At 44.5% G+C, this 26,925-nt stretch overlaps 2 protein-coding genes across 2 annotated transcripts in view; one reads left to right on the top strand and one right to left on the bottom strand.

Annotated features, from left to right (window-relative positions):
• The window catches only part of LOC146856298 (galectin-1-like), a 311,489-nt gene that overhangs the window by 198,246 nt on the left and 86,318 nt on the right, over positions 1-26,925 (bottom strand). The gene's annotated exons all lie outside the window — the stretch shown is intronic.
• The window catches only part of LOC146856299 (resistin-like), a 92,882-nt gene that overhangs the window by 17,798 nt on the left and 48,159 nt on the right, over positions 1-26,925 (top strand). The window contains exon 3 of the mRNA XM_085650719.1: positions 15,118-15,195. Coding sequence (XP_085506845.1) covers positions 15,118-15,195 — 78 coding nt within the window. The remainder of the gene's footprint in view (positions 1-15,117; positions 15,196-26,925) is intronic.

The following is a 26,925-nucleotide window of genomic DNA, read 5'->3' on the forward strand; positions in this document are numbered from 1 at the left end:
GAGATAATTTGACCTTGGCTGCATTTAGAGTGGTGGGAGGAGTTTCACTTACAACTGAATAGGCAGCGTCTCCTCTCACAATGCTTCTCCACTTCCTTTAGTGATGCTGCACTAGAGAGGACAGAACTGATTTGGACTATGCTCAGAGACCCTTGCCACAGCTAGAACAAAGACAATGTGGGGTATAAGTAGTGGACCTTAAAAGTCAGAGAATTAGATCAGTTCTGGATGCAAGAGGAACCTTTTTCTGAGGAGAAGAGCTGTAGAGGTGTAAAGAGGAATACTGCCCCTTTGCTGTGTGCTTTGCTGAACTGGTCTGCAGTTGCTGCTTCTGCCAAGGAACTTTGCTGAGAACCTGCTTGAAGAAGAATCTCCAAGGGTGTGTGTGTTTGCCTCCTGTTCTGAAGTCTCAGGGACACAAAGACTTCACCACCAGCTCCCCTCAACTCCACTGCTGGGAGTTCTGACCTGCCAGGAGGTTCCTATTCCAGCTATGGGCCTCTGGAGGTTGTTCCTGCTGTTGGGAGCTGGAAGAACCTTAAAGGAAGCAAGAAAAACAACTCTGATGGTGTCAGCGATCCCGCCAGTGATGCTGCGAACTGCCCCGAGGCCAGGGGCACCGCTCGGGAAGTGAACAACACATCACCCTGCCTGCACTGCAGCTCTGACACCCTTCGACACCTGCAGTTATAGGCCTTCCTGACACCATCACCGCGAGCGCCAGCATCCTGCAATCATGGAGCCAATAACCGACGAGGGTGACTTCACGAACTCTTAGACTTTGCAGAGCCTCACTGGAACCTCACCTCCTACGCCGCCGACTTCCCCTGTCCTGGACTCGACATATCCCCTCCTCGTGGACACGACACCTCGCCTATCCCATGGCAACCAGGGAACCAGCCTCAACCTCGGCACCAACGCCTCACCTCCACGTCGCAACGCATCGTCCAAAAACGTTGTACTGTTGGGGGTCCGAGTGACTACATGACAGACGCTGCACACCTCATGGTCGGCACCGTACTTTGGATTTATGTCACAACGTCGTAATAGACCCAGGTGGAGCTTTAGTTTCTACAAGTGCTTTTTCTGCAAGTAACTCTTTTTATTTTTATTTTTATTTTTTAAAATTTTATTTATTACTCCACAGCAGCATAGAAACAGAAACAAAAAATAAGAACAATAAAGGAATACAGTGTAACTGTACATATATAAATTTCACAAATTCAAGTATGGTCACAAAATGAACCCCATATGCTCAAACCAGTCTTATGTTTTTTAGCCCCCTTAACAGAAAATAAGCTTAATTCTAAATTGAAAAGATTATACATTTTAGCCAGCCATAATTCAAATACAGGGGGTTCCATTTGGAGCCAATTAGAGGCGACACACAGCCGTGCAACTGTCATAGCTATAAAAATCAAATACCGGTGATTGTATAATAAAGTGCCTTTGTCAGTTTCAGGCCCCATCCCTAATAACATTATGGCTGGTGTGATCGTCAGCGGACTCCCAATAATTCCAGCCATAAACTTCTCTATATCCGCTATAAATCTGGAGAGTTTACAACAATTAAAAAAGATATGCAGGCTATCAGCATTATCCCCCCGACAGCGAAAACATTTTCCATCATATCCTCCCCCCCACTTAAACATACGAGCAGGGGTATAATATAAATCAAAAACAGTTTTAAAAAATTATACTTTCAAACTAGCGGACATTAACACAACCCGAGATCTAGCAATGGCATCCTCAATAGATATATTATGTACACCCAGAGTGCTAGCCCACTTGCTATTATGTTTCCCTAAATCATCTGTTCTATATAATAGCAATATCTTAAACAAGACACCAATTTTCTCCTGCTGCCTCTATAATTAAGTTGGGAGCAGCGACAACTTTTCTCCGCATTAGATAATCCCGAACTTGAAGAAATTTTAAAAACTGAGAATTAGGCAAAAGATCAGCAAGTAACTCTTTTTAAGTGCTATTTTGATATATGTATGTTGCATTTTTTGTTCTTTTGGTCTTGTTTGGTTTAGATAACGATACTTGATTTTTCTAAACTGGTGTGGTGTTTTCACTGTGTTACTGTGTGTGTTAAATAAAAATACTTTACAGATTGCCTTTGGGATAAGTCTGTCTGCTCGTGCCAAGCTACCAAGGGAGCGAGCAGGGGTTATCTAAAGTGTGTATCTAAAGTGTGTATCCCCCTCACCCTGACTAGAAGCAAAGGTCCCTTCTTGGGCAAAGGTACCTTCATTGCACTCAATAATCCACACTCAATACACTCATAGTTTACCTGTACTGCATTCACACAGCCACTGTTGTTCCACTCACCATCCACGTTCACTTCACATACCTATTCACATTCACTGTACCTTTGCATCAACACTCACTATAAGCACCCATCCACACTGCACTCACCCACCCACGCTCACTGCCTCAGCCATCCATACTCACCGCATTCACACATTCATACACACTGCTTTTTTACACTTAAGATATTGTGTAAAATTCTCCCATTCATCCCTCTTTCCCTAAGGAAAACGGTGGTTGGCGCCCTTATTCTGTCAAGGATAGATTATTGCAACGCCCTTTATTTGGGCTCTGGAGTGAAACAGCTTAACAAGCTTCAGTTACTTCAAAATGCTGCAGCCCGAGTTGTGTATGGCCTACCTAAGCATCACTCCACCTCAGCCGGCATTAAACTACTACACTGGCTTCTGGTGAGACGACGGGTGGAGGTCAAAGCACTACTCTACGCCTTGTGCACAAAGCCCTCTATGGAGGTGGGACGGAAGATGTACAATAATTATTCCCCCACTACATCCCGTCGCGCTTTCTAAGGTCCATGGACTCCGGGCTGGTCCTTCCTCCCAAGATGAAGAGGGTTAGTTGGGGAGGCAAACACTTTTCATTCCTGGCAGCCAAATTATGGAACTCCCTCCCAGTCTCGCTCCGACTTCAGCCATTACGGTCCATTTTCAGGAAAGCTATAAAAACCAGGCTCTTTACACAATGCTAATCTCAATGCAACTCTTAGATCATTCTACCTAGCGCCAAGATGCCTCGGCATAAGTGCACTCTACAAATACCCTCAGTCAGTCAGACTGCATTCACCCATCCATATTTACTGCACTCACCCACTCTTGTAAACCAAAAACACCCATGTTGCCTCTACAGGGTGGAGATGTTCATCCCTTCACTTGGCATCTAGTGCTGCTCTCATGTGTCACCTTACCCTAGCTTGTGGTGCTCCTATGCCAACTCTCTGTATGGATCAACTGGGCTACCCCATTATTTTATACAAACTCTAAATCAGGCCCTTGGATATTTTCATCAGTGATGGCCTCACATAGTGCATGCTTGCTAATCTGGTTCTGTAGGGTTCTGGTACCATTATACCTCTTGGTGAGTGTCAGTGTTCTATAGTTAACCTAAATAAAATAAAATAAGTTAAAATACAATACATAAATCCAATACCTTCTCTTCCTCATCACAGTCCTCAATATTTCCCAACACAGGCTTAATAGCAAGCAGGCAGTTTAAAATCAATGTCACTCCATCTCACTTGGTGTCTGCCATTAATAGGGTTTCCACAAATCATACTTTTTGCCCATAGCAAACCCATAAGGCAAGACCTCTGGTCATCCGATCCCACCTGGAATGAAAAGAGCATCACAGAAACCTGGCACACCCCCTCATCAGCGCCATGATATGCCTCCTTCCCCTCGCTACAATCTGCTACTCCACGATGGGGCCAGCAGACACAGCGGAGGCATAGCCATCATCCACAAAGACACCCTCCAATGCACCACCTCTAACGATGACAGCACACTTATCATGGAACACCTCAACTTTCAGGTCAAACTACATGCAAAAACCACTATCAGAGGAACCCTCTCATACAGACCCCTGGGCCGGCACCCAAGATTGGAACAGGACTGGAAAAACAAAGGGAGCAAAAACATGATGCATACAGGGCCAGATCTCTGTATTGGGGTGATTGTATGACATTGTTCTGCATTACATCCATTAATTGTTCTTTTTGCAAAGATTCTGCAATGCCATCCCTGACTTCATCGCCCCCCAGGCAATCGACTCCAACCACTACATCTACCTTGGAGACCTAAATTCCCACTTTGAAGACCCCAAAGACACAAACTCAGCAACCCTCCTGGAGAACAAGAGCAACATCGGACTCCATCAGCTGGTCTTTACTGCCACTCAAGTCGCAGGGCACACTCTGCACCCTATCCCCTCCTCCAGTGAGAGCATCAAGTTCTTCCACACTACCAAATCGACCTGGACAAGCCACAGCATCATCCACTTTACCCTCACAAGCTCCCCAGAACCTCTATCCAGATCACCCACCCATCCCCGCCGAAAGTGGAGCAGAGTCACAGAACCCCTTTGGACCTCTGCCCTCAAAACATCCAGGCCTGACCACTATGACAACCTTGAACTCAAAGTCGAGAATTTCTCGAATTTGATCTTTCACCGCCGCACACACCATCGCCCCCATGAAGGACACCCCCTGCAAAAGATCAGCAAAATACGCCAGGTAGTTCACCCCAAAGTACAGACCCTCAAAGGTAACTGCAAGAAACTAGAGAGATGCTGGCGCTCCAGCAAGTACCCCTCTAATCTCAGCTCATTCAGATTCACCCTCAATAACTATCACCACCACTACCTTAGGGAGACCAAGAAGAACGCCCTCAGCAACCACATCGAGGCAAGCGCCAACCACGCCAAAGAGCTCTTTACCATCATCAGAGAGTTTTCCTGCCCAGCTGCCACTGAAAACTCGATTCACCTCTCCAAAGCCCTCTGCGACACCCTAGCAGACTACTTCCACCAGAAGATGGCAGACATCTACAGCAACTTTGACCCCACAACCTACCAAACTTCAACACCACCTAGCCAGTGCCACCGACACACACAGACTATCCGAGGGGAAGCAGCTCTCAATCCAAGATACCACCACCATCATGAACTCATTCCACTCCGGCGCTCCTCAGGGCCTTGCCCGCACCACATCTACAATCTATGGAGAGAAGAAATCAGCATCACCCCCACAGAGATCCTTAACACTTCCATCACAACAGCCACCGTCCCCGCTGCATGGAAACACGTGGAGGTCAAGCCTCTCCTGAAAATACCCTTCGCCTACCCCAGCATTCTCAAAAACATTCGACCCATCTCGCTACTCCCCTTTCCAGCCACTATCTTGGAGAAGGGCATCAACTCCTAGCTCACAGAGTACCTTGAAGAGCACAACCTTCTCAACGCCTCCCAATCAAGATTCTATGCCATCCACAGCACCGAGACCACACTGATCGCAGCTAAGGACAACATCCGATGCCTCCTCTGACAAGGGGAAATGGCAGCCTTCATCCTTCTTGGCCTCTCGACGACATTCAACACTGTCTCCCATCACACCCTCATCACCAGACTCCACCACCTGGGCATTCAAGGCAACTCTCTCAACTGGATCACCTCCTTCCTCTCCGGCCAAACACAGAGGATCCACCTGCCACCTTTTCCCTCCGAACCCAAGAACATAACCTGCGGTGTCCCCCAGGACTCCTCATTGAGCCGCACCCTCTTCAACACCTACATGACGCCTCTAGCAGACATCACCCACAGACTTAACATCATCTCATACGCCAATGACACACAGCTCATCCTTTCCCTCACAGAAGACTCTGACACCACCAGAGTCAACTTCCAGAATACCTTATCCAACATCGCCAGCTAGATGAAGGCCAATTTCCTGAAGCTCAACATGGAGAAAATGGAGGTACTTGTCTTCGGAAACAACCCCTCCCCCTGGGATGACTCCTAGTGGCTCACCGCACTCGGCCCTGCTCCCACCCCCTCCAACCATGCACACAACCTCAGAATCATCCTGTACAGCCAAATAACCATGAAGAACCAAGTCAACACCGTCTCCTCCTCATGCTCCCACACCCTCCGCATGCTGCACAAGACATCTGATGGATCCCCATGTCCACCAGGAAACAGTAACCCAAGCTCTCATCTCCAGTTGCCTCGACTACAGCAACACACTCTACCCCGGAACCACCAAGCAGCTACTCAGCCACCACCAGACCATCAGAATTCTGCAGCAAGATTCATCCTTAACCTCCCCAAGAGAACCAGCCCCACCCCCCACCTCAGAGCCCTCCACTGGCTCTCAGTACAGAAATAATGCCTCTTCAAGCTTCATACTCATGCCTATAAAGCCCTCCACAACTCTGGGCCCGCCTACATCAACAACCGCCTGACGTTCCATCATCCCACCAGGGAACTCCACTCCGCCTACCTTGTCCTGGCCCACTCTGCCAGCATCCGCCGGAACTGCTGCAGAGGTCATTCCTTCTCCTACCAAGCCACCATGTTCTGGAACAACCTCCCCCTTCAACTACGCACCTGCCCCTCACTTGAGGAATTCAGGAACAGGCTCAAGACATGACTCTTCAACCAAAGACATATAGACCCAGTGCCTGGAGACCCTCCAGGGTGACAAGTTTGCTCTTTAGAAGTACCCTTTGATTGATTAATTGCAGGATTCCAACAAGCAAGAGTTGTACTTGGTGTAGTGAAGATTACCAGTATGTAACCTGGCCATTAACCCTACACCCACCCTTTCTCATCACAGTCTTCAATAATGAGGATTGGGGTTGAAGGAAGTGGGTGTTCACACAACACAGACACACACAGCAAAGAAATGCAAATAAAATTATCATGCAGTTTAGAGAACATTATAATTTCAGACACTCAAGAAAATAAACTACCTAAGCAGATTAAGTTAAAGCCATTCTACGTACATAGTCCAAATGGAAGTCTCTGACACATCCAATTTTTAATGTGGAACAAGGGTATGCCTATGTAGCTGCCTGCCATCCCTCGGTAGAACTGCAGTGAACAAAATCTTAGAAGCAGCAAAAGTCACGACAACTGCTGAATGTATCAGCCATTCATTGTGGACACTGAGGAGAATATTTACAAGACAATGGAGCAGCGCAGTGCCACAAGCAATTTTGCTGCGCCGAGCAGTGTCACTGCCTATATGCAGGAATGCACCAAATTTACAAGAATATGGCACATTCCTGTACTCACCTTGTGTTCACACACAAACAGCAGCTTTGCACCAATGCAGACACCCTTGCACCATGGTGCAAGTGTGCCTACATTGCAGGGATGATTGTTTTGTGCAGGAAGGGACACTTTCCTCCACAAAAACATAATTAATGGTGTTTTTCTACTTCTATGTTTGCTGCATAATGCAGCACACATAGAAAACAATAAACAAGAAGAAATAAAAACATTCCTCCTCATTGTGTCACCCTTAAGCCTTCTCTAAGAAGGGATATGTTTCTGGTGCTGCCGCAGATTTATGATTCCTTGTACATCTGGGCCAGTGTAAAAAAGCCATGGGTGTTGCTGGGAACGTCCACAGCAGGGAATGCTGACAACAATACCCATTGCACACCCCTTTAACCCCTTCGGTGCTCATGACGGAACGGTTCCGTCATGAGCGTCGGTTGAGCTGTGCTCATGACGGAACCGTTCCGTCATGACCACGCCCGCGCAAGCAACGGTCAGCACCGCGGGGGAATCCGCCCCGCATGGAAGGGGTTAATGCAGAAAACTGCATCAAAGGGAACAATATTTACAAGGCTGCGTTAAGCACCACAAAGTGGCTTGGCGCTGCCTTGTAAATATGAAGCAGGACAAAGCACCACCTAAGCATCGCAAAAAGTGACACTCCAGTGGCACAGCAGCCTAGTAAATGAGGCCCTGAAGGTTTACAACCCATATCATCTAGGCTTTAAGAAACAAATAGAATACTTTGGTCGAACCCAAACACATCCTAAATGCTTAACCTATATCTAGAGAATGGAAGATCAGCCCTCAGAACTCTCAGGAGCCAAAATAAGCAACAGTATATGCAGTGACAGCTAAAACGGCAATGACCACATGCCGAAAGGTGGAAAACCATCACACCAACCCCTCATGGAGCATCCTAAAATAAGGTTCCCAACAGAGAGAGGCTCCAAGCTTACCCAGACATTTGGCTGAATTTAAGGCCACCAGAAAGTCAGAAATTCAAGACAACACTCCTGCAGTGCCACAAAGAGAGTAGTCATCAGGCCCAGAAAATACAGAGAAGGATCTGAATATGGAATCACAGGACAAAAACTTCCAACTCACAACTGTTCACAAGAAGTGCCCTTGATTAGAAGACAAACATTACAAATGTTCTGTTAAAAATGCAAGGGCTATCAGCAGGGCACACAAAGACTTGGTGAAGCCAAGCTCATATCCATAATACTCAAATAGCCACACACAAGGGGAGAGAGATTGCAAGTCTTGCATCCGAAGCAAAAAGCCTTCCTATGCTGCTTTTATGCGTCAAGCATACAGGAGTGGCAAGAGAACTCTAAGCAGGGTAGGACTGGCCATAGAGGGCATCGGGCATTTTCCCGGGAGGCTGGTAGGGTAGGGGCTGGCTTAGCAGCGGTGTGGGCCTGTTTTGTTACTGGGGGTCAGTTTTGCAGCTGCAATATCGGCCATCAGTAACAAAAGCAGCAATGCTTCACACTTGCAGTCCCTTCCCCCCACGGGGGCTGGTCCAACAATATTGACAGGGCTGCTTTAGGTTCCCAGTCCAGCCCTGGCTGTAAGGCATCTGCCACTTGAATAAACATTTCCAGCTCGAACACTCTAATGGTTGAGCATAGAGGCCAACCAATAATAACTGGGGCAACTTACTGAGAGACAGTACCAGCAACCAGAGAGGCAGTATGGACAGAGGAAGGCTCCACGGCCATTAGTTGAAGCTGGAACCTAGACCTGTGAGGACAGAATTGACCTCCTTGAATGACCAAGGATGAAAAAGAATCTGAAAGAGTAAGAAAAACCATCAGGGAGTGTCTGGTGGTGGATGAAAGAGGCATGAGGTGGAATCAATTCTATGCCGCTTTGGTAATCAGCATCCCCAATATTTGTAGTTACACTCTTCTGTGCAAAACATTGGGCACTTGCACTTTTTCTTTTACAAAATAGGCACTGTTCTTGTGCAAAGTTCAGGTAGCAGAGTGTCATAGCCGGAGGCAACTACCCACCCATTGAACGCAAACAGTCTCTTGCTCTCCTGGTGGAGATGGAAGTCTACAAAGGATAGAAACATTCAATTCATTGCATCTACCAGCACATTCTCTTACCCAGGTGAGAAAAAGCTTGAATCGAATGCAAGTGAGTTCCCAAACAGGTCACTCATAACATGCCTTCCCTGTTGATGTATGCCTTTTTCACCTGGTTGCCTGTTTGAAGAAGAAGGTCCTTCCTCTTGATCTACACAGAATAGGACTGCTTTGCCATCCGAGCTGTCTTCAGCTCCTTCAGTTTGAAGACATGCCAGCCAACTGGGTGAAGACAAGTGTGGCCCCACATCTGCTGTTTCTGGGATCCATTTCATGCCTAGAGGATGAAGAAGGCTAAGCTCTAACTACCACTGAAATGGAATTTCACTAGCCACCACAAGAGAAGCATCCTCAAGAAAGTAGGCTCTGGGACAAAGCAATTGTAGTTCTGAGATGCTTGAAGCAAGTTCTCCAAGACTCACCGGACCAGGTGGTTCGAGGTGGAATTTTTCACAGGTCCCCATAAAAAACAACTCTGGAAGAGAATCTTCCCTGATGAAGGTGTTCACTGTTCAACTCTTTAGACTAATGATTGGACAAAAAGTGCCCTAGGCTTTGTAACCTCCAGGCCTCACTCCTCATAGTTGAGGATCATGACATAGAGGAGTAGAAAGAGGGCATGTTAGGCTATTCTCCTGATAACATAAACATTCTATGATCTTTAATACAGTAGCTATTACAGATCCTACCTTCCAACCCACCAAACCCAGTGAAAGCCCACCTCTCCATCACACCAATCACAGTGAATAGAGCAATAACCACGTCAAGAGCTTGGCCTCTTCTCATTAGTGGTCATTACATTCCTCAAATGAAGATTTCGCTGATGAGACAACATCCCCTCACTGGCCACCGAGGTCAGTTTAAGAACAAAATCAACCCATTAGTTAGAGCCGTTTCCGGTGTGTCAATACATTGGTTCTGCTCTGTCCAACTGGAAGGGGCCTTGACTGCTCCATGGCGATCTGTTCTACAGGTGGTTTCAGAATACAGAAGTGCAGAACGTTTTCAGCCCTATGCTGGCAATGCATCTGCTTTCCACAAAACACTGTTGAATCAAAGAGTCTTTTCGTTGGCGATTGCTTCATGCTTCCTGGCTTGGACATTTTGTCAAATATCAATTTTAATTCCATTTGGATATCTGGTAGATACCCAAGGAGATCTTACCAACTTATTCTTTGCTGGCACATCTTGGCTGCCAATTATTCCATCATAGGTCCATAGTGACGAGTCCTTTCAAGATTTTTAGGCTAATCACTGATCATGTACTCGATTTCCATTTAGATTAATTTCAGGCAAATGTAGTGTTTGCCGATCTTATATGGATATCATGAAATGGATCTGGACCTCAGGAATCAAAGCTGGTCACGCTCATGCAGACAGTAAAAGTACGCATCATATTATCGCTAACACGATGCAAATGCAAATTACACATTAAGACATCGTTCATCACAACAATAGCTCAGCTCACACCTTTCTCACAAAAACACTAGGCTCACTGCAGTCACTTCTTCACACACTATGCACATAGATTACTCTCCTTGTTTCTGTACTCAAACAAATTACCCATCGACCTTCATTCATCCACCCATGCTCTGCCAATTAAGGCCTTTACTTCCCTCTCTTCATCCATGCTGCATTCACTCGTCAACAGCCCTGCACTAAATGATCTAACTACACTGCACTCAATGAAGCAACATCACCTCACTCACGCACCCTGCTGGACCATGCTTACTGAGCAACACCCTCTGCACCTACTCAAGCACGCCTGCGTCAGTGCATAACATCAGATTTCAACCTTAAGCAAAAAAAATCTTGAACAAACTCCTTCCCCACTAGATCTAGAACTTGTACACCAAGCCTACAAACTTCACACTTTCACCCTCACTCTCACTACGTACGGCTCCTACACACCGATGATGGCTGGGAAACTTTGAAAGTAGGGGGGGGAGTAAATTAGGGATGGAGCATTTAGAAAAACATGAGCACAATGGTGCATTGTTCAGCACAGTATTCCCAAAACTGCTTAAAAAACAAAGCTTCAGAAGAGGCAAATAATGAAGATGTTCCAATATTTTCATATGTTGTATGCCAGGCAATCCTACACCTCCACAGAGGAGTTAAGGTTCACCGTCCCCCGAAAAACCTTGAAAAAATGTTGACAAAACAGTGGCTTTTACATTATGGATGTCATGGATGGATCCTTAGTATGCCTGTGATAGCGGATTGTCGCAATGATTGTCCAAAAGATGTCATCAATGGACCACCATTTTGTTTGTACTACCCAGAATGCCACAACGAATGCTCATAAAAGATGTTCAAATTATGCCTGGTCCATGACATGCCCGCGAATAGTGCACTGTTGAGCTGTCGCCAGCCCCTCTGCCGATCCTTCACAGCCATATACTAGTCATAAACATACATAAAACAAAGAACAAGAAGGTGCAACTGCAAAAAAATGATGCCCCCGCAGAATGTGATGAGGGTGCCCCAAGCTTCCTATATTCCCTTAGCCTTGGTCTGAACGGGGGGGGGGTCCCTTAAATGGTTGGGGGTCCCTGGAGGGCTGCCCCCTCCCGATGCGATACCAAAGCCAACTGCCAAGCCATGTCTTCCCTGGACCGGAAACAAGCACCCTGGGACCGGTTTCGGGTTCATAACCCTCATCAGCCAGGCTATCTTGAATCCAGTGGCAAAGTGAGCAAGGGACCCACATCTGGGCATACCCTGTCAACTGAGGGCGAACAAAGCGATACCAAAGGGGATGATGCACGGAGCGTTTGAGCAAATCAAACACTCACCCCCAGTCAAATGATCTGGGTTTAATCCATCATCATTCTTTAGCTCACTCCACCACCCCAGTTCAGACATGGCCATATGCAAATAAGTCTGACCCTGTGCCTCATGGGAACAGTCCAGCCCGAACTGCCAAGCCATGTCTTCCCTGGACCGGAAACAAGCATCCTGGGACCGGTTTTGGGTTCATCACCCTCATCAGCCAGGCTATCTTGAATCCAGTGGCAAAGTGAGCAAGGGACCCACGTCTAGGCATACCCTGCTAACTAAGGGCAAACAAAGCGATACCAGAGGGGATGATGGACGGAGCGTTTGAGCAAATCAAACACTCACCCCCAGTCAAATGATGTGGGTTTAATCCATCATCATTCTTTAGCTCACTCCACCACACCAGTTCAGACATGGCCATATGCAAATAAGTCTGACCCTGTGCCTCATGGGAACAGTCCAGCCCCAACTGCCAAGCCATGTCTTCCCTGGACCGGAAACAAGCATCCTGGGACCGGTTTTGGGTTCATAACCCTCATCAGACAGGCTATCTTGAATCCAGTGGCAAAGTGAGCAAGGGACCCACGTCTGGGCATACCCTGCCAACTGAGCACGAACAAAGCGATACCAAAGGGGATGAAGGACGGAGCGTTTGAGCGAATCAAACACTCACCCCCAGTCAAATGATCTGGGTTTAATCCATCATCATTCTTTAGCTCACTCCACCACACCAGTTCAGACATGGCCATATGCAAATAAGTCTGACCCTGTGCCTCATGGGAACAGTCCAACCCGAACTGCTAAGCCATGTCTTCCCTGGACCGGAAACAAGCATCCTGGGACCGGTTTTGGGTTCATAACCCTCAGCAGCCAGGCTATCTTGAATCCAGTGGCAAAGTGAGCAAGGGACCCACTTCTCGGCATACCCTGCCAACTGAGGGCGAACAAAGCGATACCAAAGGGGATGATGGACGGAGCGTATGAGCAAATCAAACACACACCCCCATTCAAATGATCTGGGTTTAATCCATCATCATTCTTTAGCTCACTCCACCATCCCAGTTCAGACATGGCCATATGCAAATAAGTCTGACCCTGTGCCTCATGGGAACAGTCCAGCCCGAACAGCCAAGCTATGTCTTCCCTGGACCGGAAACAAGCATCCTGGGACTGGTTTCGGGTTCATAACCCTCATCAGCCAGGCTATCTTGAATCCAGTGGCAAAGTGAGCAAGGGACCCACGTCTTGGCATACCCTGCCAACTGAGGCCGAGCAAAGCGATACCAAAGGGGATGATGGACGGAGCGTTTGAGCAAATCAAACACTCACCCCCAGTCAAATGATCTGGGTTTAATCCATCATCATTCTTTAGCTCACTCCACCACCCCAGTTCAGACATGGCCATATGCAAATAAGTCTGACCCTGTGCCTCATGGGAACAGTCCATCCCGAACTGCCAAGCCATGTCTTCCCTGGACCGGAAACAAGCATCCTGGGACCGGTTTCGGGTTCATAACCCTCATCAGCCAGGCTATCTTCAATCCAGTGGCAAAGTGAGCAAGGGACCCACGTCTGGGCATACCCTGCCAACTGAGAACGAACAAAGCGATACCAAAGGGGATTATGGATGGAGCGTTTGAGCAAATCAAACACTCACCTCCAGTCAAAAGATCTGGGTTTAATCCATCATCATTCTTTAGCTCACTCCACCACCCCAGTTCAAACATGGCCATATGCAAATAAGTCTGACCCTGTGCCTCATGGGAACAGTCCAGCCCGAACAGCCAAGCTATGTCTTCCCTGGACCGGAAACAAGCATCCTGGGACTGGTTTCGGGTTCATAACCCTCATCAGCCAGGCTATCTTGAATCCAGTGGCAAAGTGAGCAAGGGACCCACGTCTTGGCATACCCTGCCAACTGAGGCCGAGCAAAGCGATACCAAAGGGGATGATGGACGGAGCGTTTGAGCAAATCAAACACTCACCCCCAGTCAAATGATCTGGGTTTAATCCATCATCATTCTTTAGCTCACTCCACCACCCCAGTTCAGACATGGCCATATGCAAATAAGTCTGACCCTGTGCCTCATGGGAACAGTCCATCCCGAACTGCCAAGCCATGTCTTCCCTGGACCGGAAACAAGCATCCTGGGACCGGTTTCGGGTTCATAACCCTCATCAGCCAGGCTATCTTCAATCCAGTGGCAAAGTGAGCAAGGGACCCACGTCTGGGCATACCCTGCCAACTGAGAACGAACAAAGCGATACCAAAGGGGATTATGGATGGAGCGTTTGAGCAAATCAAACACTCACCTCCAGTCAAAAGATCTGGGTTTAATCCATCATCATTCTTTAGCTCACTCCACCACCCCAGTTCAAACATGGCCATATGCAAATAAGTCTGACCCTGTGCCTTATGGGAACAGTCCAGCCCGAACTGCCAAGCCATGTCTTTCCTGGACCGGAAACAAGCATCCTGGGACCGGTTTCGGGTTCATAACCCTCATCAGCCAGGCTATCTTGAATCCAGTCCTGGCTGACGAGGGTTATGAACCCGAAATTGGTCCCAGGATGCTTGTTTCCGGTCCAGGGAAGACATGCTCCCCACATTTTTACCTGCAGCTGGCAGCGTGAGGAGAGTGACACAATGGATTATTCACACTCTGCCCCTCCTGGATCTCACCTCCTCCACTCATTGGCTGACATTTAAAGAGGTAAGCCAATGAGAAGAGGGAAAGGCGAGATCTGCAAGGTTGGGCTCAACATGTGTAGAGGTGAATATATTGACAACAGTTAGTCAATGCTTGCACGACTTCACCACTGCCTCATGCACACACGCAGGGCTTGTGGGACTGGGGCGAAACAAATTCTCACCCTCACATCACAGGACATGCATGTACACCGTTCCACTGATTTAATACTGCCAGACACACAGGCGTTGCCCTGCACTCTGCAACACCCTTGATCAATCTGTGCACATATTCTAACACTTCCGCTCAATCACCCACCTACATGCACTCTTCCTGCATATTTCCTACGCCCCCAGCACTCTCTCCTATCCACTATGCTCTGAAGAGTTAAAGATGATCTTCTGTGATTCAGGATGTTTCTGTTTTTGTTTTAGTGTCTACCGTTTTGGAAAAAGCCGAAACAGAATGTATTGAAGTCAATGCCCGTGGAGCCCTGGCATCCTGCCCTTCAGGTGAGAAGTCATGCTTTGTTTCCGAAGCATTTATTTGCCACATGCCTGGGCCCTTCCACTTCACATGGTGCACTAATGGCCTAGTACACCAGCATCCTGACCAAGATCCCAGAGCTTTCCTGTAGACAATAGTAGTACTTAGTCCTAGAGAAGGTGGTATTCCTCCACAGCCTATTAGTTCAAGCCTCTTCTCTCAGGAGAGGCTAGCAGAGGAGGCTGGCGAAGAAGGCTGCAGGGGAGGCTGTAAACAACAAAGGGCCTGACTTAACATGAACACCTTCCAATAAATTCAAGACACAGTAGGGGTTTCTAACATCTTTCAAATACTCCCTCACAGGAGCGACTCACTATCCATGAGATCCCCGGAGCAAAATGGACTTATTGATTCACAAATGGTACATCTTGGTATCACATTTCTCATGTACAGGCATCCCCACCTAAGAGCATTACTGGAATGAAGAAAGAAAGAACATGGGACCAACCCTACTTTATAAAATAAGCTCAATTTTGTACAGGGCATCCACTCCCTCAAATCCCTGTTCCCATTCCCCAGATGGAGGAAACAGTCGCTCAGAAAAATAACCTGCCATTTACATTAGTGAACTGAAGTCTAAAGGCCCAGGCAGTTCATATATGACTGCCATTTAACACATAGTAATATAAAGTATTCTGACCACAATGCAGACACCCTTTCACCGTGGCACAAGGGTGTCTGTGTTGGCGCTAGGGATCCAGAAGTGTGCCAGCTACAAGAGAGCAGAACTGTGCCATATTCTAGTAGACATGGCACATTTCTGTTCTCTCCCTTTGAACAAATGCAGCACCTTTCCTTTCTGCGCTTCATCAAAGTTTAGTAAATCTACCCCAATGTATGGACCATGAATCTAATAGTTCTTGGCAGCAACAAACCTGTCCAGGAGGAATCACAGTTCACTCAAGTGGGAATAGAGGAGGGCTCCAGCAACAATACCTGGTAAACGTTTTTGGCCAAGAGTTATATATGTTGGGATTTGACCATCCCACTCTGGAAGACCCAAGGAAGTATTCTTTCCACAAGTCCTAAGGCACACCACACATATCAATTGAGAATGCCCATTTATTTGGACACGGTGAACTACCTTATTAGTGACCGGCTCGTATACTATAATAATGTGTTTTATAGAGTGCTTCATGCTGAGCTCCTTCTGTTTCCAAGCACTATGCCTGACAGGTGTTATCATTATCAACGCCAGTGGAATTTTGGTTGGTTTTTTCAAAATCTGTGAGCCCACACCTTACTTTTGCCACTGCCAGATCATTATATATTGCTTATTTTGGTGCAGCAAACGTTTTCATTGAGATCCTGTTTTGAAAGGAAAAGAAGTGACAACTTATCATGAGTAGGACTGCCACTTTTCCCAGAGAAAAATGCCCGTCAATTGTTTTATGATTCTGAAAAGACCTTGGCATGATACTTAAATAGGACTTTATAAGAAATTGTCCGTATTCACTTTTCATATGGCTTTGCTACCATTGCCTAACTATCAGGCATGGTCATGAAGCTATAGAACACATTTTTAAGCACTTCCTTCCTATGTTTGCTCTTTTAAGTCTTGTGGCCAACACCTGTGAGTGTCCACAGGAAGAATTGGGCAACAGAGTGGCAACTTCCTATAAGTTGTATTTCTTACAAAAGTTACATTAAATTTGACTCGGGCATCAAATTGAGGTTAATACAGCGATCATTTTGATACCATGAAGTATCACCATTAGTAGTCCCAATCAGAATTTAGCACAGCTGAGTTGTAAGTATGTATCCCTATACTCGCCAATGGGGCTGCTAACGTTTTCTCAGTAAAAATGACAATTTGGGTTTTATACTGTTAGGACATATAAATATTTATTTATTGCATAAATTATTCCACAGAGGACTAACTACCAGTCACTTGAATGTATATTCCAAGGGGGAACAGTAGGCATCCTGCGAGTGGTGTCTGTGATTTACAGACATCTCACAATCCATGTCAAAAGAGAAAGGCCACGGATGGCCAGAGGATGTGAATTGGAGGAGAGATGGGCCCAACACTATCATGGATCTGCCTGTTGCCTGGCAGTTCTGCAGGGATAGCTGCTTAAAGCGGTCAAACTGGTTTTGGTCTCTCCTTATTTCTTTATCATTAACTTGGCGAGACTGACATTGGATTCTCACACCCATTCCACGTGAGCTACTGAATTTTGCAAGGGAGCCTACATGCATGTATGTATGTGGTATTTCTAATCCACAAGCCTAGCTAAAAGGCAGCAGCGAGAATATCATGTCCGCAAGGCAAAATGAAATGGAACCTCCAATGTGAACTACATGTGCTGTACTGTGTTTGGGCTGGAGAACCACAAACTCGGGATTCAGAACATAACAAGGGTGGTTAGGGTTGACTTTAATAATAAGCACATCAGGATAATGGACTGGGAAAAAACATTACTTTCTAACCTGTACCATGCAGCGTGCATGCAGCTCTTTGATGCAGATATATTAACCCTTTGGGCTACCTTAGATGAGTCAAAGCGGCCACTACACAAAACACCCATGTCTCTCTAACAGGTACATTAATCATCAGAGTTAACTTGACACTTTTATTGTTGACCGAAAACTGCTGAATATAGAAGGAACTTTTAAGTGCTTTTAAAAATACTGCATGGACCCCTACCATTCCAGCCTCCCGGGGAAATGACCGATGCCCGGGCTGGCCAGTCCGACCTTGTAAGTATAATATATGTCACAACTCCTCACATTCATGCAGGGGCACATGACAAATTCCAATGTTGTGGATTGAGTGGAGTTCACATTGAGAAGGCTGTAGAGTTGTCTACCAAAGATACAGATGAAAGGTCAATGTCCCTCACTGCAGTTACATCACTGTCCCTGTGGTGGTGGTGATGGGGCAGGAGCAAGCCTTTGTATGGGTTCAGGGACAGGAGTAAGATGCTTGTGCTCTGCTGGTGAAACACATGGAGCTCACTCAAGGGACTATATGATTGTTAAATACACTGAGGGACAAGATTGTCCCATAAAAGGCGAAAGGCAGAATATGAGATTTAAACGAGACAAGAAAACAGCAGAATCATTTTTAGAGGCAACTACAAATTGTGACAAAATGTTGGAATGTCTACATCATGGGGTAGATATAGGAAAAGCAGAAACTCTACAAGTACGATTAGACCGCGATGAACTACATGCAACATTGCACATTCCTTAATTTGACATAAATACCTTGTGATCAGGAGCAAGGTTATCAATAGTGCAGCAGGTGCAGTGGCACTGAGCCTTGGGCAGTAGGTATCCACTTCAACCAAGTTCTGGCTTTATTATACTGTCTAATTAGTGAATAGGATTTCTATTTCATTGCTTGCCGCGGGGCCAGTTCCCCCTTGCTACGCCACTACAGCTGGTGTGGGGAGATACATTTCCCTCTCATCTTCCCCAGTTCAGTCAGAGATAATGCTCATGTTGCGTATGATGAACCCAGCTCGTGTTTACGTTTGAATGAAACGTCTACAATCACACCAGAATTGTTTTTGAACCTTTTCTAGGATTGTGACAAACATTGGCATCACTTCAAATCAATGGAAACCAGCGCAGCTGTGCTAGAAACGAAACTCCTATTTGCTAGTGTGCTAATTTTAAGTTTTTTTAAAGTTGGGGGATGCGACGGTGCCCCAAGGCCTCCACAGCCCCTACCAGCTTTCCTGCCAGCACCCATAGTGAGAGCCGGCAGGAGTCTGGCCTTATATTTGTGACGGTTCTCCGGTTCTCACCAGGGACACCCACAGCAGAGAAACCATTGGGGGCTTCAGGTGGAGGCAAAGCCCCCATGGCCCCTGCTCCCCCTTCTGCCCCGTCATGCACAGTGTTTTTATTAACGATGTAATCTCAGATTTTGCAGTTATGTTACCAGTGATGTCATAGATCATATCATGAGGGATGTAATAGATGGGGTAATTAGCAGTGCATGACGAGGGAGCGAGTTATAGATACTTTAAGGCACGAGTTCTGGTTAGTTGAGATAACTATGACTGGTGAATTTCAGTGTTTTTTTGCATTTAAAAAGGTATGTCTTGACTGACATATCAGACATACACACATGCACGTGTTACAACCCTTGTGGGGAATATGTGTGGATACCTGTCTTATGGGGACTAACCTATCCCAATGTTTCTAAAATATACTAATGAGTGAAAAATGTTAAGAAGAAAATCATGATACAGTATCCTGCTTCAAATTTGCAAATATATTGTTATTTAATCGTGCAGCACAGAACCATCCTTCTGCGTAGTTGAACATGTGCTACCAGTCTTGTGAGGACCTACTCAATAATTAATATTAGTGATTGAATATGGTCAGAGGCACATGACTAAATGCTTATTTTATCAGCACTATACAGAAATAATATTCATATATGTGTGCTGCACGTATCCTAGGGGTACACAAAAATGTAATAATGATAATAATGGGCCCGATTCACAGAACTAATTTAAGACAAAATCCTAAACTTACTACTTTTGGTATTCACAGAAGTTAGGATTTTGTCTTAAGTTTGTCTTAAAACAAACTTAAGACAGACTTAAGACAGATTTAAGAAAAACTTAAGACAGACTTAAGAAAGACTTAAGACAGACTTATGTTAGGATTGTGTCTTAAGTTTGTCTTAAGACAGACTTAAGACAGGCTTAAGACAGACTTAAGACAAACTTAAGACAGACTTAAGACAAACTTAAGACAGATTAAGACAGACTTAAGACAAACTTAAGACAGACTTAAGACAGACTTAAGTTAGGATTTTGTCTTAAATTTGTCTTAAGTCTGTCTTAAGTCTGTTTTAAGTTTGTCTTAAGTCTGTCTTAAGTCTGTCTTAAGTTTGTCTTAAGACAAACTTAAGACAAAATCCTAACTTCTGTGAATACCAAAAGTAGTAAGTTTAAGATTTTGTCTTAAGTTAGTTCTGTGAATCAGCCCCAATGTGTCAGAAAATATCATATCACGATTACAAAAAAATTACACTTAAAACAGAATTTCATTCATTTCAAAGTGCTCAAAATCTTAGAAGATTAGGGAACTAACATGTAGAGAAATAATAAATGGAATAAAGCAGTGGTCAATTGGAACCCAATTTTTTTTAGTTGCTTACATTTTTATCAGACTAGATATTAGACTACATCTTCCTAGGAATGGCGTGTAATGGCAATGCCTGCGCAGGGATGGGTTGTGAGAATGCTCATAGAGGTGATTTGTGATTACAGTATTGCAATAGACTTTCTACAGAGATGGTGTCTACAATCTTGATGAAGGTACCCACAGAGGTAAAGTGTAAAGCTAATGATACTCAAGTCACCACAGAGATAGGGTATAATTATAGAAAAGTTCAAGTCCTTACAGAAATGGTGCATGAAGGTAATCAAGTCCAAGCCCCAAAAAGATATTGTGTGAGTAAAACGATGTTTATATTTCCGTAGAAATAATATGCGAAGATAATTGTGTTTAAATCCCCACTGAAATAGTGTATAAAGACATTGCTCAAATCCCCACACCAAGAGTGTGTGACGATAATTATGTTCAAGCTTCCACATAGATAGTTTGTGATTATCGGACTGTGTTTAAAGATAATCTTGTTCAAGTTCCCACTAAAATAGTGTATAAAGACAATGTTCAAGTCTCCAAACAGGTAGAATGTGAGGATAAGGCTGTTAAGCCCACACATAAATCGTATGTGATTATAGGAAAGTTGAGGTCACCACAAAGATAGTGTGGGATTATAGTGATGTTCAAGTACCCACATAGATAGCGTATGATTATAGTGATGTTTAAGTTCCCACAGAGATAGTGTGTGAATATTGTGATGTTTAAGTCACCACAGAGATAGTGTGGAATTATAGTGATTTTCAAGTCTCCACAAAGACAGTGTGTGATTGTAGTGATGTTCATATCCCCACAGAGATAGTGTGCGATTATAGTAATGTTCATGTCCTCACAAAAATAGTGTGTGGTCCGTGTGATTTTTGACTGCTGATGCAGATAGTGTGTGAAAACAATTTTGTTCTCGTCCCCCCTGAAATAGTGTGTAATGACAATGTTCAATCACACATGAAGTGTGTGAAGATTATAAAGCTCATGTCCAAACATAGATTGTGTGTCATTATAGGAATATTCAAGTCCACACAGAGATAGTGTGTAATCAGTGACGGCTTCTCCGCTAAGGGGGAGGAGCGTCGTCCCACTGCTTTGACAGCAGTGAAAAGGAAAAATAAAATGATAATAACTTTACGTTATTAGCATTTTATTTTTCTGTTCCTAGGTACAGGAAGGAGGTGGGGCTGGCCAGAGCAGGGGCCAGGGGGAGGAGTGGATTTCACTCCCAAAGTGCGCAGGACTGTTTTGGCCAAACAGTACTGTGCACTTTGCCTCTCCCCCAACAGGCTGTAATGCACAGCCTGGTGAGGAACATGTACAGGCTACCTGTCCCCATCTGAGCGCTGAACCATGGTGCTCAGACCAATCACAACACTGCATTGCAGCGTTGTGACTGGCTTGGGGAACCAATCAAAAAGCTGCATTGCAGCTTTGTAATTGGCTTAGGAGATCCAGGGTGCTTCCAGAGACAGAGGAGAGGTGGGGGCTGTGATGCAACCGCAGGTAAGTTTTCTTTCTTGTTTTTTATTTTCTATTCCCCATTCCCCATGCCCCTTTCCCCCGTTCCCTATCAGCCGCCACTGTGTGTGATTATAGTGATGTTCAAGTCCCCAGAGGCAATGAGTGATTAGAGTAATGTTCAAGTCCCTATAAAAATAATGTGTGAATATAGTGATGTCCAAGACCCGACAGACATAGTGTGCGATTATAGTGATTTTCAAGCGCCCACACAGATATGTGTTTTTTGTGAATTTTTATTCCCCATAGTGATAGTGTGTGAAGAAAATTGTGTTCACATCCTCAATTAAATTTTGTGTAAAGGCAGGGTTCAATTCCACACACAGATAGTGTATGAAGATAACAATGTTCATATCAATAGATAATGTAGTTATATTGGCATGTTCTAGTCCCCACATTGATAGTGTGTGATTATAGTGGTGTTCCAGGCCCTACAGATATAGAATGTTGTCATGGTGATTTTCAAGTCCCCACAGGGACAGTGCATGATTACAGTGATGTTCAAGGCCCCATAGAGATAGGGTGTGATTATAGTAATGTTGAAGACACCACAGAGATAGTGTGGGGTTATAGTGATTTTCAACTCTTCACAAAAACAGTGTATGATTTTAGTGATGTTCATATCCCCAAATAAATAGTGTGCAATTAAAGTGCTGTTCAAGTCTCCACAAGGATAGTGTGCAATTATTTTGAGTTTCAAGAACCCATAGTGATAGTATGTGAATTTAATTGTGTTCATTTCCCTTCTAAAATAGTGTGTAAAGACACTGTTCAATCCACACACAAATAGTGTGTGACAATTATGATGTTCATGTCCAAACACAAAGTGTGTGTGATTAAAGGAATGCTCAATTCCATGGAGAGATAGTGTGTAAAAGGGGGAAACAACCTTTACATTGCGGTGATTACACCACGATGCCATTACAATGCGGTAGTTACAATGACTGAGTTGTAACCACGCAATGCCATTACTATGCAAGTCATTACATTGACTTGCAGTAGAGGTTGCGCTAACATAAGGAATAGTATAGTTTACTATTCCAACACCTTCCCTACTGTTGCATAGGCTGGAGTTGGAATAGTAAATTATACATTTCTAATGTTAGCGCGCCATTTACTGCAAGTCGATGTAATGACTTGCGTAGTAATGGCATTGCGTGGTAACAACACGGTTGTTGTAACAACCGCGTTGTAATGCCACGCAATGTAATGACTTGCGTAGTAACGAGTCATATTCGTGTAAAGGCAATCATTTTCAAGTTCCCAGGAAGACAGTGAGTGCTTATCGTTATATTCAAGTCCCTACAAAGATAGTGAGTCAATATAGTGAGGTCCAAATCCCCACAAAGATAGTGTATGATTATATTGATTTTCAAGCCCACACAGAGATATGTGGTTATTGTGATTTTTACGTCTGCATAGCGATGGTATGTGAATAAAATTTTGTTCACATCCTCACTGAAATTGTGTGTAAAGACAGGGCTCAAATCCACACACAGATAGTGTGTGAAGACAATTATGTTCATATCTAGATATTGTGGGCCTGATTCACAAAGGGCCTCCGCACTCGTGGTGTAGGCCTGTAAGTCATGGGGGAGTCCACACAATCAGGGCAGAGTCTCCACAATGAGAATTGTCATTGTGGAGATGCCACCTCGAGTGTGGAGACTCCCCCACTACTATGGGGCCTCAGCCACGAGTCCGGAAGCCCTTTGTGAATCAGACCCATTGTATTTATTTTGGCATGTTTTAGTCGCCACATAGATAGTGTGTCATTTTAGTGGTGATCCACACCCTACAGAGATAGTGTGTAATTATAGGGATGTTACAATCCCTCAAAGATAGAGTATGAAGGTAATCATTTACAAGTCCCCACAGAGTTAGTGTGTGTTTATAGTGATGTTCAAGTCCCCACAAAGATAGTGTGTCATTATAGTGATTTTCAAGTCCCCACGGAGATAAGTGGTTATTGTGATTTTAAAGTCTCTAGAACTATAGTGTGTGAAGAAAATTGCGTTCACACCCTCACTGAAATTTTGTATAAAACAGGGTTCAAATCCACATACAGAATATGTGTGAAGATAATGATGTTCATATCTAGTGATAATGTATTTATATTTGCCTGTTCTAGTTTCCACATAGATAGTGTATGACTATAGTGGTGTTCCAGGCCCTACAGAGATAGTGTGCGATTATAGGGATGTTCAAGTCCAGCAAGGATGGTTTGTGAAAGTAATCGTCTTCAAGTCCCCATCTTAATAGTGTGTAAAGATAATGTTTAAGTCCCCATCAGTGTTTGAAGGTAATGATGTTAAGATCGAACAGAGACAGTGTGCAATTAGAGGTATGTTTGAGCCTCTATATAGATAGGGAGTGATTGTTGTGGTGTTTAAGTCCCAGCAGAAATAGTTTCTGATTTTTGTGTGGTTATAGGTTATTCAAGTCCCCACCCAGATAGGAGCCTATACACATACTGCATTTTGTAGTAGATTTAGTGGGTGATCAGGTATGTGGGGCCTTGGTTTTGTAGTGTTCTGTGCAGGTGAGTGAGAAGTTTGAAGAGGATGTGTTTGTGTATGAGTAGCCAGTGGAAGTCTCTGAGGTATTTGGATATGAGAGTGCTGAGTGTGAGATTAATAGTGAGTCTCTCTGCTGTGTTCTGGAGTCTTTTGGTGAGTTGAGCGTAATTCCGATGTAGAGGGCGTTTCTGGAGTCCAGTTGGCTGGTGATCAGTGATGTTTAGTGGTAGCCATCTGAAAACTTTCATGAGGAGTTTCAGGTTGTAGTAGCAGGTGTAGGCGGTCTGGTTGACCTGGTTAGACATCAAGATTTGATTGTTGATCATGATCCCTAGGGTATTTGGTGAGTTTGATGTGGAGATGGTTAGTCCGAGTTCTGAGGGTCACTAAGCTGAAGACAAGAGGAAGGTATCTATTCCTAAAAGGACCACCTCTATCTTGTCGGAGTTGAGTCTCATATAGTAGGTCCTCATCCAGTTTATGACTTCCGACATGCAGTTGGTGAACTACAGTTGGGTGTTGGAGGTTTTGTCAGAGAGGGAGAGAATAAGCTGGATATCCCCTGCAATAGGACGATGGAAGCTAGCGGGCCATGATGATGTTGAAGAGCATCGGGCTGAGGGAGGATCCTTGAAAGGCTCAACAGTTCAGGTTGGAGCCAGAGGACCGGGAGTGCCCTGTCATCTGAAATTCAAACACATTAACTTTGAATTAGCTTATTGGATCCGTAATCCGAGGCAAATGTTGTGTCACAGAAAATGCGGTTTTGTGAACAGAATTAAGTTACAAATAATTATTTTAGGAAACAAAAGTGAAAAACCTTGTAAGTTTCCAATATCAAAATGTTTTACCTAATCGAAGCTGCTCCCTATTTTAGTAGGAAAAAATAAGCAGTAGTTACAGCAATCACACGACCTAAAAACAAATACACCAAGTTTGCCAGAGTCATGATTTAGAATGCATGTGTGTCTTTGCTCCATATAAGAGGAATGCCATGGATTTTCTCAAAGTGTCCAAGAGTGTTTTTTAATGTACAGAGAAAAGGGTATGTATTTTTCTATGTATAGTTTGTTTTATTTATTTTAAATCATATCTAAAAACCTTTGCACAAAAGATTTGGGTTTCTTAGCTGCTCTAGAGACTTCTGTAGTACAAATTAACATCTTCTTGAAGGAAAGGGCATATGTATGGGAATTGTGGTGCAGAGCAGCACAGCGAGTTACCTTGCTGTGCTGCCCTGTGTCACACGGAAAGGAAAGGAATGCATTGTATTTATGTAATACAGTGCATTTCTGTTCTTTCCCCCTGTGCTGGCAGTGTTTCGGCAGGCTAGCACCATCAAAGGCACTCTTGCACCATGGCACAAGGGTGCCTATGTTTCAGACACTGCTGTTTTCAAACAGGAAGGGACACTGTCCTGCACAGAAACAATCCATAGAGGCATTTTCCTCTTTCTATGTGTGCTGCAGAATAAACAAGGAGAAATAAAGATATTTCTCCTCGTTACGCCTCACCTGGGGAGGAATATCTTTTTGGCACATTCCCAAGTTTATTAGGTTTGGTAAATCTGAGAATGCATCAAAAAATGCGATTTGCGTGGGAACACCCACTGCAAAGCCCAGGGAACGCCTCCCTTGTACAGATTAATGCAATACAGCGATTTACGCTGCATTACATTACCACATATTTATTAAGCCATTCAAAGCCACGCAAAGTGGCTTTGTGTGACATCATAAATATGACTTGGGCCTTTGCGACATTAATGTAACACATTGGTTGTGCAAGCATGACTCAAGCCCCTCGTAAATATGCCCCTAAGTGTTTAGAATAGAGCATTTGGAAATATAGGTGTGCCCATTTACCGGAATCCTATGGAAGTAATTAGTTTGGATGCTGGCTCTTTGTTTAGTTTAGCAGCATAGGCAAGGTGACAATTAAGCAACATAGGAAAGTATGTACATAATTACACATAAATATTTTATTTGGGTGCTAGGTTAACTCTGTCATAATGAGGGGTGATTGTCCATCCTTTTAAACTTATTTCAGCATTTTATTTTCAAAATTGCTTACCCAGTTGATACAAGTACTTTGTTATGCACCATAGACAAAAGTAAACTAACATTTTGCTTGGTAAAAAATTGACCTGTTTTACTCTTGATGAGTTACAAATCTCCCTTTTTTACCCCTATTCTGAGTTGTCCTCTATTACCAATTTAAATAGAAACTGGATATTCCTCCTTATTGTGTTAATTCTACACACAGTTTGATCACAACCAGGGTAGTCTGAGGACACATTTCACCAAACCAAACCTTGGAGAAATTTGAGTCTCTAGATAGCCAGGTAATTTGGGGGATTCACCAATGAAGTAGGCAGTGAAGCAGATTTTCATGGCAATATCCATTCTCACAATGAGAATCAGATATGGAATTATATAAGCAAAGTCCATCCCAGCAGATCTCTTCATTTCTCTGTTTAAACTATGGCTGCTCAGAACAATAAACTTTGAACAAAACATCTCAGAATGGACAACC

This window comes from Triturus cristatus, chromosome 4_1 (genome assembly GCF_964204655.1).
Source record: "Triturus cristatus chromosome 4_1, aTriCri1.1, whole genome shotgun sequence".
NCBI lineage: Eukaryota > Metazoa > Chordata > Amphibia > Caudata > Salamandridae > Triturus > Triturus cristatus.